Source organism: Ranitomeya variabilis, chromosome 7, assembly GCF_051348905.1.
Source record: "Ranitomeya variabilis isolate aRanVar5 chromosome 7, aRanVar5.hap1, whole genome shotgun sequence".
In the NCBI taxonomy this organism is placed as follows: Eukaryota; Metazoa; Chordata; class Amphibia; order Anura; family Dendrobatidae; genus Ranitomeya; species Ranitomeya variabilis.
Window position 1 is genome coordinate 50,906,723 of NC_135238.1, and position 16,233 is coordinate 50,922,955.

General features: G+C 42.6%; 1 protein-coding gene across 4 annotated transcripts in view; it reads right to left on the reverse strand.

The window, feature by feature from the left end:
- The window catches only part of IQCK (IQ motif containing K), a 58,864-nt gene that overhangs the window by 12,405 nt on the left and 30,226 nt on the right, over nt 1–16,233 (reverse strand). For 3 of the 4 annotated variants that reach the window (XM_077275061.1, XM_077275062.1, XM_077275063.1), the window contains exon 8: nt 8,650–8,761. In XM_077275061.1, coding sequence (XP_077131176.1) covers nt 8,650–8,761 — 112 coding nt within the window. Of the gene's footprint in view, nt 1–8,340; nt 8,517–8,649; nt 8,762–16,233 lie in introns of all 4 variants that reach the window. The other variant, XR_013218155.1, reaches the window with a different exon arrangement.

A 16,233-nucleotide genomic window follows, 5' to 3' on the forward strand; every position in this document is an offset into this window, starting at 1 on the left:
GGTCTCTGTTGGCTTGGAAGCGGTGTGTGCCGATTTGGGAAGTCACAGCACTCCGGTAATTGGCTGCAGCGGTCAAGTGACTAGATGAGTGCATCATTGGACGTTTCTCTGATGACGAGCTCTTCTAATAACCCGACCGCTGCAGCCAGTTACAGGCTGCAGCGGTGCTGTGACTTCCAAACATGACGCACTACTTTTGTAGCCGAATTAGACATTCAGAGAGTCCAGTGATGGATCCACGGGGGGCACTGAAAGGCGAATACGCCGACCCAGGTTTTCCTTCCAGCGTTGAGATTCCAAGAAGTGGACATTAAGATATAATGTGTCTTACACGTAATCCTAATTTTTGCTATATTTCAAGCATGATGCCTACTTTTCTATATTAATGCTAGAAGCAGCACAAATGAACATGTCCTCGTGTGCCAAGTGCCAGTCGTGCTTCATCACATGAGAAGATTGTAATTGCAGAATATTTTTATTTGCCTTAGTAAAGTTGGAGCCCTTGCTGCTCCATTTTTGCACTCTTCTTGTCTTTTCTGATTTGCGGTGCCAGACTTGCCCCTTCTAAAGTTGGAAAGTGTCCTTGCTCTAAGATACCAATGGTTAGTCAGTGAAAAATAGCAATATGTGTGACCAGATGACCACTAGGACACCCGGTCAGGGTCTACTGAATATCTGATAAATATGGCACCTTTAGGCCCACATGCAAAGGTATTTGGTTCTGGTATTGTGTATTGGGCTAGGAATACCTTCGTGAAATGGTATGTGGGTATTTCAGCATTCTTCTTTGGATTCATTACATTGGACTATGTTCATAGTGATAACATGGCCCATTATGTGGCATCACACATTGTGCATTGTATTATGGGTTGAAGCGCACATGGTTGTATATATGAGGACTTGCAGTGTTTGAAATGTTTGAAGTACATTGATAATTAGAAAATGTACATCTAACATGTATTTACTGTAGATTATGTAGTGTCTTGGGTTAATAGGGTTGTCCACTACTTTTATATTAATGGCCTGTCCTTAGGATAGGTCATCAATATCAGATTGGTGGGGATGCAATACCTTACACCCCTGCCGATCAGCTGTTACCGATGCCGGCGGCGGCCGGATGTGCTTAGTTGCAGAACGGAAAACCACAATTCCGTCAACTATATACACTGTGTTCCAAATTATTATGCACAAAGAGTTTATGAGTGATAAGGTTAGAATTGTTTTGTTTGTCATTTAAACTCATTGATGGTGATGTGTGTCAGGGCTCTTTATATCACTGAAAGCAATTGCAGATACCTGTGCAAATTAGTTTGGCAGGTGTGCAAGACTACTTAAGAAGGCTGTTCCACATTATTAAGCAGCCTACATGTTTTGCCAAAATGGGAAAGAAAAAGGATGTGTCGGCTGCTGAGAAGCAACAAATTGTGGAGTATTTAGGTCAAGGCATGACTACAATCAACATTGCCAAGACACTTCATCGTGATCATCGCACAATCAAGCTGATTCCCAGCACACACGTGTGCGTGCTGATAAGGAAAAATTGAGAACTCCTTCCAACAGGCAATTGTGTAAGGTTAAAAGAGCAGCTGCAAAAATGCCTTGTCATAGCAGCAGACAAGTTTTTGAAGCTGCTGGTGCCTCCAACGTCCCCAGAACAACAAGATGCAGGGTCCTTCAGAGGTTTGTAGCTGTGTATAAGCCATCCTGTCTACCACCTCTACCCACTGCGCACAAGCAGAAACGGCTCCAGTGGGCCAAACGATACATGAAGACTGACTTCCAAACTATTTTGTTCACCGATGAGTGTCGTGCAACGCTCGATGGTCCAGATGAATGGAGTGGAGGATGGCTGGTTGATGGACACCCCATGAAAACACGGCTAAGGCGCCAACAAGGAGGAGGTGGAGTAATGTTTTGGGCTGGAATCATGGGGAGAGAGATTGTCGGCCCCTTTATGATCCCTGAAGGGGTAAAGATGAACTCCATAATCTATGTGGAGTTTCTAAACCAACACTTCCTGCCATAGTTCAAGAGGAAGAACCGTGCTTTCCGCAGCAAGATCATTTTCATGCATGATAATGCACAGTCTCATGCTGCAAAAAACACATCTGCATCTCTGGCTGCCATGGGCATAAAAGAGGACAAACTTATGGTGTGGCCACCATCTTCCCCTGACCTCAACCCCATTGAGAATCTCTGGAGCATCATCAAAAGGAGTGTCTATGATGGCGGGAGGCAGTTCACATCTAAGCAACAGCTCTGGGAGGGTATTCTGTCCACATGCAAAACAATTGAAGCAGAAACCATCTAAAAACTGACAAATTCAATGGACGAGAGAGTTCAGAAGCTTCTTTCGAGCAAGGGGTCCTATGTGCAAATGTAACATCACCTAGAATAAAGTTTTCACTTGAAAACTGTTTGATTTCATTTTGTAATAAGCTGATAATGCTTATAACTTCACAATTGACCATTTTTTTGTTCAAAATAAAAAAAAAAAGGTTGAAAACTCTGCTGTGCATAATAATTTGGAACATGCATTTTGAGTGTTTATTTTTTTTTAAAAAAGATCCTGTTTTCATAGGCAGTTTGTTCCAAAACATTGCAATTATACTAGAATAGTAGATGACTGGAAAATAACAATGACTGCAATTCAGATAGGTAATTTAGAGAAAATATGAGGAAATATTATTTGCATAATAATTTGGAACACAGTGTAGTGGCCACAGCAGGTTACTGCAGATACATCCCTACTCACTCCAATAAGAAAGGATGGGCAGTACCCGGCAACTATAGAGATGATGGAACTACGCAACTGATCACAGCTAGTAGACGGGGGTACTGCTGGGTTTCGCACCACCACCGAGCCTTTATGGATGACCTACCCTCAAGGCACAGTCAGACAGCTATTGGAGTGAGATCAGAACTTAGTGCACGCACTGGCTGGCGGTTCTCCCATCCAGAAAGTGACAGCTAGGGTCGGGAGAACCACCGGCCGGTCCGAGCACTGTGTACCGATGTCCGTTTGATTTATACGGCTATCTGACTGCTCATTGAGGATAAGCCATTAATGTAAAAGTACCAGACAAACCTTTTAAGTCTTTTCCAAAAAAAATGGTGAAGATGTTGAGTAAGTTACCCAAGATACCTCAACAGAAGTTGTTACCAAGCTGTGTAATATCCAATAATATTGGGTACAACAGCACCAAGTAAATTTCCAACCAAAGTGCCAAAAGCAGGGCCAAAATAAAGCGTGCCTCACAGGTTGATTGTTCACCTCCCCTTATAGGTCTCTTTTGACCAAGAAAAGAAGGAATCATAGGATAAAGTCTAGGATTTCGAAGATACAGGACACTTTTCTGGTCTCTTCTTGAGGCAATCAGACTTACTTAAATACTTCTACTGGAAAATCATACTGAGGAGGTACAGATACAGATTCTGCAACTCTTTTGTACTATATTACATATCATTGAGAGGTTTTTCATGATTTTTTTTAGGATAAGTCATCAATATCAAATTGATGGGGTTCATTTTTCTGGTACCACCCACCGATCAGATGAGTGAAGGAGCCGCGATGACTCAGCTCCGTGCATAGTGTAGTGGCCATGAGTGGTACTGCATGCTCACTCCCATACAAGTGAATTATAAATATTAAACTCATGGAAAACCCATTAAACGATACCCAGCATTTTATTTTATACCTAATATCCAGTCCCTTTATAACATGTGCAGCGGATGGGTGGGTGTCTGAACCCCACTGATCACTTCCAAACCACTCAGCAGAGACTAGATATTAAATAAAACTAAAATGATATGTACCCTTTAAGTTTTTTAACTCCTTGGTGTAATGGTGCCTGTGGTCACCAGAAGAACTGATACTATGTGCTCAACTACTTTTGATAATGCAGCCCATTAATGTACTGGGAACTACATACTATTTTCCTAGGAATGAATAGGGAGCATTCAGACTGATTCCACTGTGAAAGCAATAGGATTCATGTACTAACATTGCATTTAAGTACCATATTTCTACCACCGCTATATCAAATCCCATTGTCCTGCTTGCATTCATAGAAAAAAAAAGTTGTTGCTAATTGGCTTCTGTGCTTTAGTGCAATGTTTGCAGTGTTAGTAAATGAGCATTAGATAACGCACACTTTTATTATCCTCGGTGCTCATATAATGTTAATGATCATTTAATCAGCCAATTGCCAAAGGTAATGAATAATAATTGTGTATTTTTTCATACCGCCATTCCATTTTTAAAAACTGTATGGTATCTCAAATGTTATGATGCTGTTAACAAGCATGTGCATGGCGTATGTTCTTGCACTGTACTCTGGGAACTTTTTGGGAATTGTAAATGTTTATCCAAAATTCCCAACTTCCAGTAAATTATTCTCCTCGACATTGAAATTGCAACACCAAGAAGGAAAAGTTGTGGATTTATGGAAATCACAGGAAGGATGGATGAAAAAAAATGCAAATATATTTTTCAGTCAATTTGATTTATTGACAATCACCACGCCTCGGCCGCTATCAAGGACATTATTAATGGTTATCAGGAATGTTCTGCCATGACAACTCCAGGTCACACATTGCTTGTGCTACTGTGAGTGGCCTAACCGTGCTACCATGGCCTGCAGGGAATATTATTGGTTGGCAACTGCAAAGGGAGCTGCCATCAGTGGATCTTGATGATTTTGCGAAGTGCATTCACCATGACAGAACATTTCTAAGACAATCATTAAAGGGGTTGTCCAGGCTTGGGGCTCAAGTCCGCAGTCACTCAATGTGACTGTGAATCTCCACAACACGCGCTGTCGGGATTCTCCGGTGTTAGCACCACAAATATGCGATTTGCGCACTTGTGGTCACATTCCGACTAGAGATGTCCAGCCTCCCTCACTACACTCAGTGTATTGAGTCTAGTTGGCACATGCCCACATGTGGTCACATGCCCGCCCGTTCCCGTGGAACACTGGAGGATCCTGACAGTGTGCACGGTGAGGATTCACATAGCGTGACTGCATACTTGAACCCCAAGCCTGGACAATGCCGTTTACGTTCGTGGAGTTCTGCACATGGGGATCATACTCAATACTGAATAAATAAAGATGTTTTGAACATTTCTTTTCCACTTTTTTTATCATTTGCAGATTACTAACGTATCTATCCATCCTCTGATTTATAATAAGTCCATGCCTTTTCCTGCTTGGTGTTATAATTAGTAATATTGAGGAGTGTGGTTGGGAGCATTGTAATTAGGGGGTGTTTCTATTGAAGAATGCTTTTGATTTTGTATAAACACAATGTAAGGGTGATTCTGTGATATTCATAATAAAGGTTTTATAGAAGCTGTTTGTGTGATGGAAGATTATTTACTTTGTCTTTTTTTTTTAGTTACAAGTCCATAGTCAACATTTCCTACATGACCTTGCTCAACTTTGTCAGTAGGTCAAAACCACCATTAACACCAATGCTGACATCCTACGAGGCTTGATCGGTGTGTATTTATCTGCACATTGATATGGATGGTTATTTGGCCTTTTAGGAAAGATTACTGGGAGATCTCAAACCTATAATGGCGATTTTACATGATGTGTTAAAAGAATAATGTTTCCAGCATTTTGGGGGCATTACGGCCAAAAACACATTGGGAACTCATCATACGAACACGGCCTAAGGGTGCAATTATACTTGCCGCTAATTAAGAAAGAGTGATCCTAAAAAACACTAATCACCCAAACGTTTGATCATTGGGGAAGCGACGATTAAGCTTGCTTAAACATCCATTGTTCTCGGCAGCTCATTGCCCTATGTAAACAGGTGGTGTGCTGTCGAGGACAATGCTATTCCATGTGCATAGAAAGATGGCATCAAAGGTTGTTCTGTGCACATGGACGTGTCTAACCAGGCTATTAAATGGCCGCAGATAGCCTTAATTGCTGTGAATATTAGCACAGTGAGGTCCGACCAATTACAACAAGGTGTACTACAATTTGATATGTCTCCATTAAAAATAAACTGATCACAGAGCAATAATCCGAGATCAGTAGGAAACCTGGAAGTAGGGGTTTAATTTCCCTGCAGCGCCACCACAGGGCAAACTAAGCATTACACTGTGGTCATTAAAATCAATGCGTTGTCTGTGTAATATGGGACAGAGCAAGAGAGATGATATCTGTAATTGCTTTCTAATTTCATCCTGAATACAGGTCATACTCGGATGTCACAAAAAATAAAACTTTTTTTTTTTCTTGTCTTGTTTCTTTGTCCCACGTGGGTTTACTCTTAAAACATAGCTATACTTCTGAACATCATTTTACAATTTTTCAGAGTTTTAGCAGTAAACGCATAGGAGGAAAGGTGTTACATGACAAAACAAGTGAATGTGACTGGTCAAATATAAAGAGATCTATAGAGACCAGTAGGAGTATGAATCAGGGGTCCTGAGATTCTGCAGTGACGGTAACAGGCAGAACCAGAAAGCTTCTGTCTGAGGTGCAATCATGATCACATGTTGTCTAAGGACCACCTAAATTTGTGATCTGCAGTAATGGACGGATTATAGAAATAATACAGATAAAGTGGCAAGATCTGCAGAGACAGTGAAGATGGACAGAACACGTGAACATAATCCAGGACTTTTGATTAGCGGCATTAGATGTGATCATATGGCAAGTCCCTGCCATTCAGGCAGAAAATCCTACGAGACGGGCGCAAAAATCCTGAGTACAGAGATAAGGGCCGGAGTAAACAGATGGATGGGTTGTCGTCTGCATGCAGATGGGATTTAGTGCCAAGCAAACCGATTACCTCTCCAAGCTGGAAAGTAAATAACAATGGGAATAGATCCCACAACTAATTTATTTGTACGTTCCATTTCATCGGTCATGACGGTGGTCTGCGGCTGCTGCACGGGAGCAGGAGTATCCCCCTCTTACCTGCCAGCAGCCACAGCTCTTCTTTTGATTAGCCGGCCTGGTGCGACATCATGCCAGGCTGGCTAATCAAAAGATGAGTCACGGAAGAGGCGGAGCAGTGCTCCCGCGAAGTGGCCACAGACCAGTGCTGAGGCCGATAGAATGGTATGTACCAATCGATTCACACCAATTCTACCCACCACCAATTATTGATCGATGGCAAGAGTTAGGAATACATGCAGCATGAAATGGCAAAATACCTGGCAATTGATGAGGGACAGTAAAGTGGCACTAAACTTCTAGATGTGTTTTAAGATGACAAACATTACTGGTCTATTTTTATGGCCAATGATCGTAGAACGATTACGGACCGGCAACACCTGACCAACGAGCAAAACACTCATTCATCAAACGCAACCTTAAGAGGACCTTTCACCAAATGTTTCATGTTGAACTGGACACGCAATGTAATTGCATTTAGCACCTATTGAGTTAACTTTAGTTAAAGGGATTGTCCACCCCTGACAGGTGAGGGCAGGAGACATAAGGATCAGGCAATTTAAATGGCAGATGCTTTTGTTTCCAGGGGAAGTATGCTGCTGATAGAGGAGCCCTATAGCCAGAGGTGTTAATTAAAGTAGTTGTCTGGATTTAGGGTACAAGTCTGCAGTCTCTCTATGTGACTCCAGACTTGTGAATCCTCGCAGTGTGCAGTGTGTTGGCTGTTTGGATTTTCCGGTGCCAGCTCTGGGAGCGGACAGGCGCATGTTTACAAGTATGTGATTTGCATACATTCGGGTGCCGACCAGATGTGCACAGCCTCGCTCAGTACAAGTCTAGTCAGAATGTGGCTTGGAGTGTGCATATCACATAACCGCTTGCTCCCAGCGCCGGCAGCGGAGAATCCTCACAACGCGCCGTAGACTAACTACAAACTTCTACCCCAAAGCTGGACAACCTGGAAGAAGGATACAAAACAAGGAGGTGTGAAGGTGCATGAAGCTGCTCAGCCATGCCAAGGGTGCACCAAGCACTTGTGCTTAGTTTGAACAGTCATTTTGTGCCGACAGATTACTTTTAAGGGCTTTATGTTTAAATTAATGTGTCCAATAAATCAGCTGACCATTATCTAGTTTATATTACAGGTTTAGATCTAAATTATTCCAGAAAATAAGTATTCCGAGTTCTTGGCTTGCCCCTTAGATTGCAGTAGGTGGGGTAACAGTGTCAGTCACCGCCGGTACAAGTGCTCTAACAGTCACCCATTTCTAATTGTTATTGATATTACCCAAAGGAACCAGTTTTGAGTTTAAAAAAAATGGCAATAAAATAAGAGTATTTCGATACGGCAAAAAGGCACAATACAAATTGGTTGTGTAAGATTGGACAAAATTGGAGCAAAATACTCATTACTTACCTGCTGAAACACAGGCCAACCCAGCTCTGCTTCTCCATTGCTCCCTCAGTCTTTGCTAAAAGGGCTGCAGAGGCCACATGTGATGGCTGCAGACAATCACTGGGCTGAGTAGTGCTGCTGAGGTCGATGGCACGGTGGCCACGAGTTGTGGATAGTGACATCCCCCTGCGGTGGCACTGAAGCATCAGGGGATTGAACAGGTAAATTAATGTTGATTTTGTCATTTTACATCATTGCCCCAATTTTGCCCGATCTCAGACAACCTCCATAATTAATCAAAGTCAAAGTATCTCTGGAAACTGAACGTACCTTTTGATTCCTGCTTTTCCCAGAATTCTTGAACTTTTTTATTAATATCTTTAGTCTCTCTGAGATCTTTTTGCCACTGGCGTAATTCTTGGACTTCCGAATCACAGCGTACCTAGTGAAGAAAAAAAATAAAATAGGAGCTACGGTATGATGATAAAGTGCATGAAATCATTGAAAGGGTCATTTTATTAGACAAAAAATGATTGACAATATTTCCTGCTTCTGTGTTATTCCTGGTATGATGGCCGGCACATAGGATATTTTCTTTATTCTACAGCATTTTCGTCCCACGTCATAAAGAAGATCAGCCAACCAGACGAGAAGCACAACAGTCCCCGGGCGATTGCAGTGTTTGTGCAGTTGCAGAATGTCATTTGTATTAATACAGCCGCCTGAGAAGTTCTAGGACAGTTCAAAGAAAATCAACAAGAAAGAAGATTTCTCTATCACAGCTACTGAGAATACGGCATGAAGCAGAACCGAATAATAAACTGTGAATATATTGTACAATATACAAATAATCTGCATTTTTCAAAAGGAAATTGATGGAACTCATGGTTTCCGATGATCACAAAGAAACTCCTCTCTTTGAGAAAGGCAATCAGTGCCAGGGTATGTACAATTCAATGGAAGTCACAGAGAAAGGTGGCACTATTACTGAGCGTCATCTGTGGGGCACTAATGTACGGGTATGTGCAGGGCTTGGAGAGGCAGAAAATCAACCAACTTCTCCATCTGGCAGGTGGATCGGGAAGTAACGGCTATGAGGTATCTAACTTGATAACCATAGTATCTGCCCTCTTGTACAACAGGACAAAAATAGGCTATAATGTCAAAAATTGTAAAAATATACACCAATCATTCATAACGTTTAGAAGAGCTCACACTTATATAAGGAGAACCGTCCGGCACAGAGTTTCTCCCGCACTGTAATCTGCGGTCTGCCGACTAGCCTCTCGGGATCAGCCTGGTTTTTCCATCACATTCGACAGATGCTCAATCAAACAAAGGTCTTCTGAATCTAGAGACATGTCATCACCACAAACTCTTTATGTTCCTCAAACTGTTCCTGTAGAATTATTGCCGACCACCGCTGCTATGAAGGGTGTACTGCTCTCTACAGTTTTAAGGTAGGAGGTACATGTCAAAGTCATCCGCATCCAGATGAATGCCAGGACCCAGGGAACACCAGCAGGACATTGCCCAGAGCCTTATGCTGCCTCCTCCGACTTGTCTTCTTTCCACAGTGGATTTTTGGGTCAAGTCTCCACCAGGTAGGTGACGCACACGGCCATCCACATGATTCAACAGATCAATCCACCTTCTTCTATACCTCCATGGTCAACGTTTGATGTTTAAATGCCAATTGTAGGTGCTTTCATCCGCGCACAAGGGTCAGCATAGACACACTGACAAGTGTGATACTTTTCGTCAGTGTCGGTAACTTTTTCAGCAGTTTGTGCCACAATAGTTCTTCTATGTGTTTGGACCTAAACAGCTACGCTTCAGTGCCCACTGGCATAAGAGAATTTTGAGCACCCACACCTCTGCTACCAACACACCGGTTGTCCTCCTTGGACCATTATTGATAGTCCAATAATCCTTGGATTATTAATAGACATTACCCCCTGCATGACACAAACACCCTAAAAGACCTGATATTTTAAAGATACTCTGACCCAGTCTTCTAGTCATCAGGCCCTTTGGCTCAGAACCTTACGCTTACCCATTTTTCATGCTTGCAACACTAAGTTCAAGAATTGACCGTTTGCTCGCTGCCTAATATATCTCATCTCATTGATTCACAGGCTAATCAATATGAATCACTTCACTTGTCACTGGGGGTCTAGTGGTTAGACTACAACCAGATTAACTAGTTATTCATATTATCAATGAGGATGTTCAGTGGTCAGACCTCAACTGGATTAACTAGCTATTCATAGTATCAATGGGAGGTCCAGTGGTCAGACCTCAACCGGATTAACTAGTTATTCATAGTATCAATGAGGATGTTCAGTGGTCAGACCTCAACTGGATTAACTAGTTATTCATAGTATCAAGGGGGGGTCCAGTGATCAGACCACAATCAGATTAACTAGTTATTCATAATGAGGCATGGTGCATGGAAGCTGTTCCCAAGGCTCTGTCACTCCGGCTCTATTCCCCACCCAGCGCCACGTCTGCTTGACTGACAGCTTATTTGATTGGAATCATACGGAGACAATGGGCAGGGAATAGAGCTGGAGTGACATAGGCTTGGGAAGTGCTTCCATGCGCCCAAAGCACTTCAGCCTCATTTGCATATCCATTCACATGCTGATTTCTCAGGAATGGAGAAACAGACTGTCTAGTTAAAGGTATCAATGGATCTGTCATTGAAAGAGCTACTTGTGAACATAAATACGGTAGTAGTGTCAGATTATTTTTACTCTTGGACACCTCCGCTCATAACGAGTGCCCGGTACATGATCTGGTATGACCTGTGTGAGTATGATGGTGTAATGCTGTATTAAACAAGGACAATATTCATGGTAACAAGCGGCAGAATGTTTCCTGGTTAATTTATAAGATTTGAAGAGTGTGGAGTATTGCAATGACAGACTGGAGCTACATCAGACATTCAGGCCTGTTATATAATGCTGGCTGTCATGAATTACTCAGTGACCTGACAATATTTCATTATCAATGCTCTGCTAGACAAACAACGCAACGAGCAAAGCACAATCTCATGTATTCTCCCTGAGAGGAAATACATTTGCATCTTCTAGTTGCTAATTATACATTTTTCTCGTTCTGCCCTCATTTGGATGTACTCCGGAGCCCCTTTTAAATAATTTACAAGTAATTAATGATGAAAAGTGATGATACGTCTGGAATTCGGCAGACGACTAAAAAGAAAAAGATACTACTGGCTGAGACTTTGGAAAAATAAGAATATGGTTAAATTCAGATAAGATTTAAATCCTTTTTTTGTTCATCATGACCCCCCCCCCAATCCAAGTATATACTGAAAATCTATAAAAAAAAATAAATGTATGAAATTTACAATTGGAAATCCATTAAAGGTGAAGTCCAGTGTTTTATAAAGCTAATTATATACAAAATCCCTGCCTCCCGTCACAGACTTTCACACATCAGTTTTTTGCCATCAGTCGCAATCCGTCGAATTTTGAAAAAAACGGATCTGGCGACTGATGCTGCCGGATCCGTTTTTTTCTCATAGACTTGTATTAGCGATGGATGGCCTCACATTTCATCCGTCGTTTGCCGGATCCATCGAAAATTGTTTGTCCGGTGGCCGGAGACGACGGACAAAAAAAAGTTTTTTGTCTCCGTCGAAAAAACGGACAGCGACGGACCCGTCTCCGTCCGTCGTTTGCTAGAATGGAAGATTATGGTCGCCGGATCCAGTTTTTTTTTTAACTGAGCATGCTCTTTTTTCGGATCCAATTAGCCAGCCCCACTAGTTGAATCCGTCGAAAAAACGAATCCGTCGCATCAGTTTTTCACATTCTGAAATCCGTTGAGCCAATGGATTGTGACTGACGGAATAAAACTGATGTGTGAAAGGGGCCTAAGCGAAAAGTAGTCTAGAAACAGTGCTGCTGACATTGCTGCAGGGCTCGGTACAAGAAACAGCCGTAATACGCTATCCACAGCACAAAACTAGCAACGGCTGTCAGCTACCCAACATTAAAGGGATTGCCCAGCCAAAAACAAAATACATAAATGAGCTTGAAAAATAACCCGACCCTTTAAGACTATCTCTTGTCTTGGCAGTTACACATCCGGTCTTGTGCCCGGATTTCGTTTTCTGCATCGGTATGTGACTAGATCAGTGGGTGACACCACTATTGGAAGAAGGCAAGTCAGCTGAGGCAGTGCCATGCTTTGCTGGGAAACCTTGAGACCAGGAATTTATGTGGGTGCTACTTTGACAAGTACCATCTACCTAGACCTTGCACACCCCTCCATGGCAGAGGCCATGCCTTACAACTTACAGGATGTAAAGGGGTTCATGTCAACTTCTGAAATGGGAAAATGTGAAAGTCCTTGTAAAAACAAGCAACTTTGCAATTTACTTCCTGTTAACAGTCCTCTCCGTTCTCGAGAATGGAGCCTTTTTTTAACTGCATAGTTTACTGTTCCTTGCCTCGGTTACCAGCCATCCTTGCAGTTTATCAGCGGTGGCCTGTCTTCTAGGCAAGCTCACACTTTGAAGGTGACCACCGGCCATCTCAAAGGCCATGTTCTTCAGAGGCAAAGCTGCCTCTACTAGCAGCATCGGAGAGTTCACAGTCGGGACCAGCCATATTGCCAGTCCGGATTGTCTACCATGAAGAATCCACCGCTTTCGGCAAGTAGGAAGCTGGGAGGCTGGGGAGCGGTGTGCTCCTGAAGATAGTAGCAGAGAGTAACTCTTTAAAGGATCTGCTTGCACCTTTGTGTTAGAAACTACAGGACACCTTCAGAGGTCTTGTGGAGTCCATGCCTTGATGGTCACAGCTGTTTCGGAAGCACTAGGTGACCTACATTCAGCAGGTGCTTGAAATGTTTTGGTTGATCGGCGTATAGTGTTACTAGTTAATAGACTAGTCTCTTACCGACTCTTTTAGGGTCACAACTGAGTTATTTGTGTACTGACATTAAGAATTTGTTTCCAAAAAAGACCCCATTACTCCTGACAATAAAAAAACAACCAAAAGCTGCACACATCTGCTCAGGGTGTAATAGTTTATACATAGACCGCTTCTTCCACATGTTATGAAATGCTTTTCCTCTCTAGAGATCCAAGTGCAATACTAACTTTCTGGAAATGGATTTTCTGTGAAAATAACAAAACCATGAACACAATTTTTTTTTATAGCTACAAAGAGGAAGGTCGGAATATTTCCACAATCTTCTACACGGAAGGGGGTGCTATAAACAATACAAACAGCAATTAGTCAGATCATGTATATATTTTTACACTATGAGACTACGAGCCAAATAAATCCAATGTCTGAAGTTGGGGGTTGGATACAACAAATTCGACAAGAAGGAGGACTAATCCATTTTCTTCTCGATCAGTGATGGCCAGCTGGTGACCTTCAATTATTATTAAAGGGAACCCAAGGTTTCCAAAGGCCTCTCCAACCACCACCATTATCATACAGAACCCAATCCCTAAGTTTTATCAAGATTGTGACAAAACTCGGGAGCTATGAGTTGTAAATCATTTCTGGTTTGTCACGATACGCTAATTAACGAGAACTGGTCTATTCCCTCAGACTAGTCCCGGCCACAGGTGACTGACATCTTCTTCAATGTGCCCAGTCATCGCCTAGGTGCATGAAGGGGTCCAATTTTTGGCATTTCCACCGATCATCTGTTTGAAGGGCCTTGCACTCGTGCAAGTGCTGCAGTCTCTATGCTCTGTGTACATCGTCTTCCATCACACTTGCTTGTTCTACACGTTTCATATCGGCAGTGAAAGCTATTGCTCAGTTTACTTTCAAGGGTTATACCCAAGATAGTAGGTTATCCTTATGCATACGGGTTGGGATCCCTTGCGTTCCTGGAAATAGAGTGCAGTGTTGAAAAGAGCGGAGGTGCTGTTAAGAAAGCAGGAAAGTACGACCCACGCTAAAATGTCAACAGTGGCCTTCAAATTTCAGATTGATGGGGTGCTCAGAAGGGTGCTGAGAGTCTGACCCCCACATATGTAATATCGATGGCCTATTTTAAGGACAGGGCATCAGTTTGAAAAGGCTAAATAGAATACATGACCTGTCAGGCAGAATCCATGTCTTAAGGTGCCAGGAAGGCAGGAGTTAATGCCGTAAGCAGAGTGCACTGTGTTTTTTACATGTCTTGCTAGAAGATATAGGAGCAGCTTTCTGCTGGGGACACGGAGCATGGCCCGCTGCACTTGACAATGACTGAATGTGTAGTTTGCAGCAATGCTGAGTCCTGCAGTGGTATTGTCACAGCTAATTAATGTTACTGGGGGCATTAGTGTCAAACCTGGGGAATTGGAGAAAATGTCTACACAGTATGCCTGCAAAATAAAGCCCATCTCTTATCGCAGTCACCAGTATAGGAGAGGAACGCCGAGGGGAGGACATGGTCACATGCAGCCTCTCAATACAGAAACATTCCTTGAGTAACCGAGGTCTCGTGAGGAAAATGACATTTTATGATTTTTTTTTACTGTAAGCATTGTGCAGACTAACATAATAGTGACATGATGCCACACTAAGATATGATTCCATCATTTCTATTGGGAGATTTGTAGGGTGTGCGCATGGTATGTGTAGCTTTACAAAAAACCTTAATGGTGGCATTTCATAATGTGCTATGCATTTCTTTTTAGGTGGGTTCCCCAGGACTTACATACTGACGACCTTTCCTTAGGATCAGCAGGTAGTAGGGTCCACGTTGCGGGAAGTACAAGGGACTAGTGTTGGGACCGCACTGCTCAGTACACCGCATAGTGGTCGCGCTTAGGTACTGCAGCTCTCCTTCAGTACCCCAGAATGGCCACTGCACAGTGTACTGAGCCCCCATACACAGACTAATGTTGGCTGAACCCGCTGTTATCGATGGTTTATGTGTATGGGGCACGGGCCGACTGATGGTTGGGTGAGATGTCGATCAGACACCTCTGATTTTGGACTGTCTAGTGCATTGTTCTCCCTGAGATAAGCCACCAGCCGACATGTCAGTCAGCAGCTTTCTAATAGAGAACACAAGTGTTCGGCTGAGTGAGTGCTATAGTATTTGGAGATAACTGTAGGCCGGACGATCAACCACCAATACACTTCCTATGAATCTGAAGATCACCGTCATCTACGGATTACATGTCATGTGCATCGCTTCCGATGAAGCACAGGAGTAAAGAAGAACGGTTCATGTGAACATAGGTAAGGTGAGTTTTGAACTCTATTATTACTATACAGAGCGCACATTTTCATCAAACTGCATGAGCCCACCTGCCAGCGGCAAGGCAGCCTCTTCATGTGGCAACCTACACTAATAGATTTACATCTCCTGAGCCTAGGATGACAACTATAAAGGGCAGGTAGCATCCAACACTAATTAAAAACAGCCCTTGACAATTTGATCAGACGGTGAGCTAAGTACCAAAATGTTTCATTCACAGTTTGTAAGGCAGCAATGCAGTTAAAAATCCTAAATTCAATGTTCACATACACCTTAGCCATGCAGTCAGGGTGCAGTTGCATTTATTTGTATGCAGGGGTAACGAATACACTTAGTGTGACACATAAAACAAGAAAAACGTAACTATAAAGTGGATAAATCCCTTTAAATGGTCACAGTGATTTCAATCAGATTTGCATAAATAAATAATACAATCAATTATAAGAAACTGAGTACTGTATAATATCAGAGAAATGTGCTTTTTTCCCCCACTTACAAGCGACTCCTTCCTTTCTCCTCTTCTTCCTGAACTCATTAACCAATCTGAAAAACAACTGATATCCAGCTTGGTCAAAGCAAAGCAGACTGTCAGCAAAGTGTGCTGTCAGGTTACAGAGCCTATTAAAACCTATGGAGAGGGGATTCAGGATGAGGACAGAG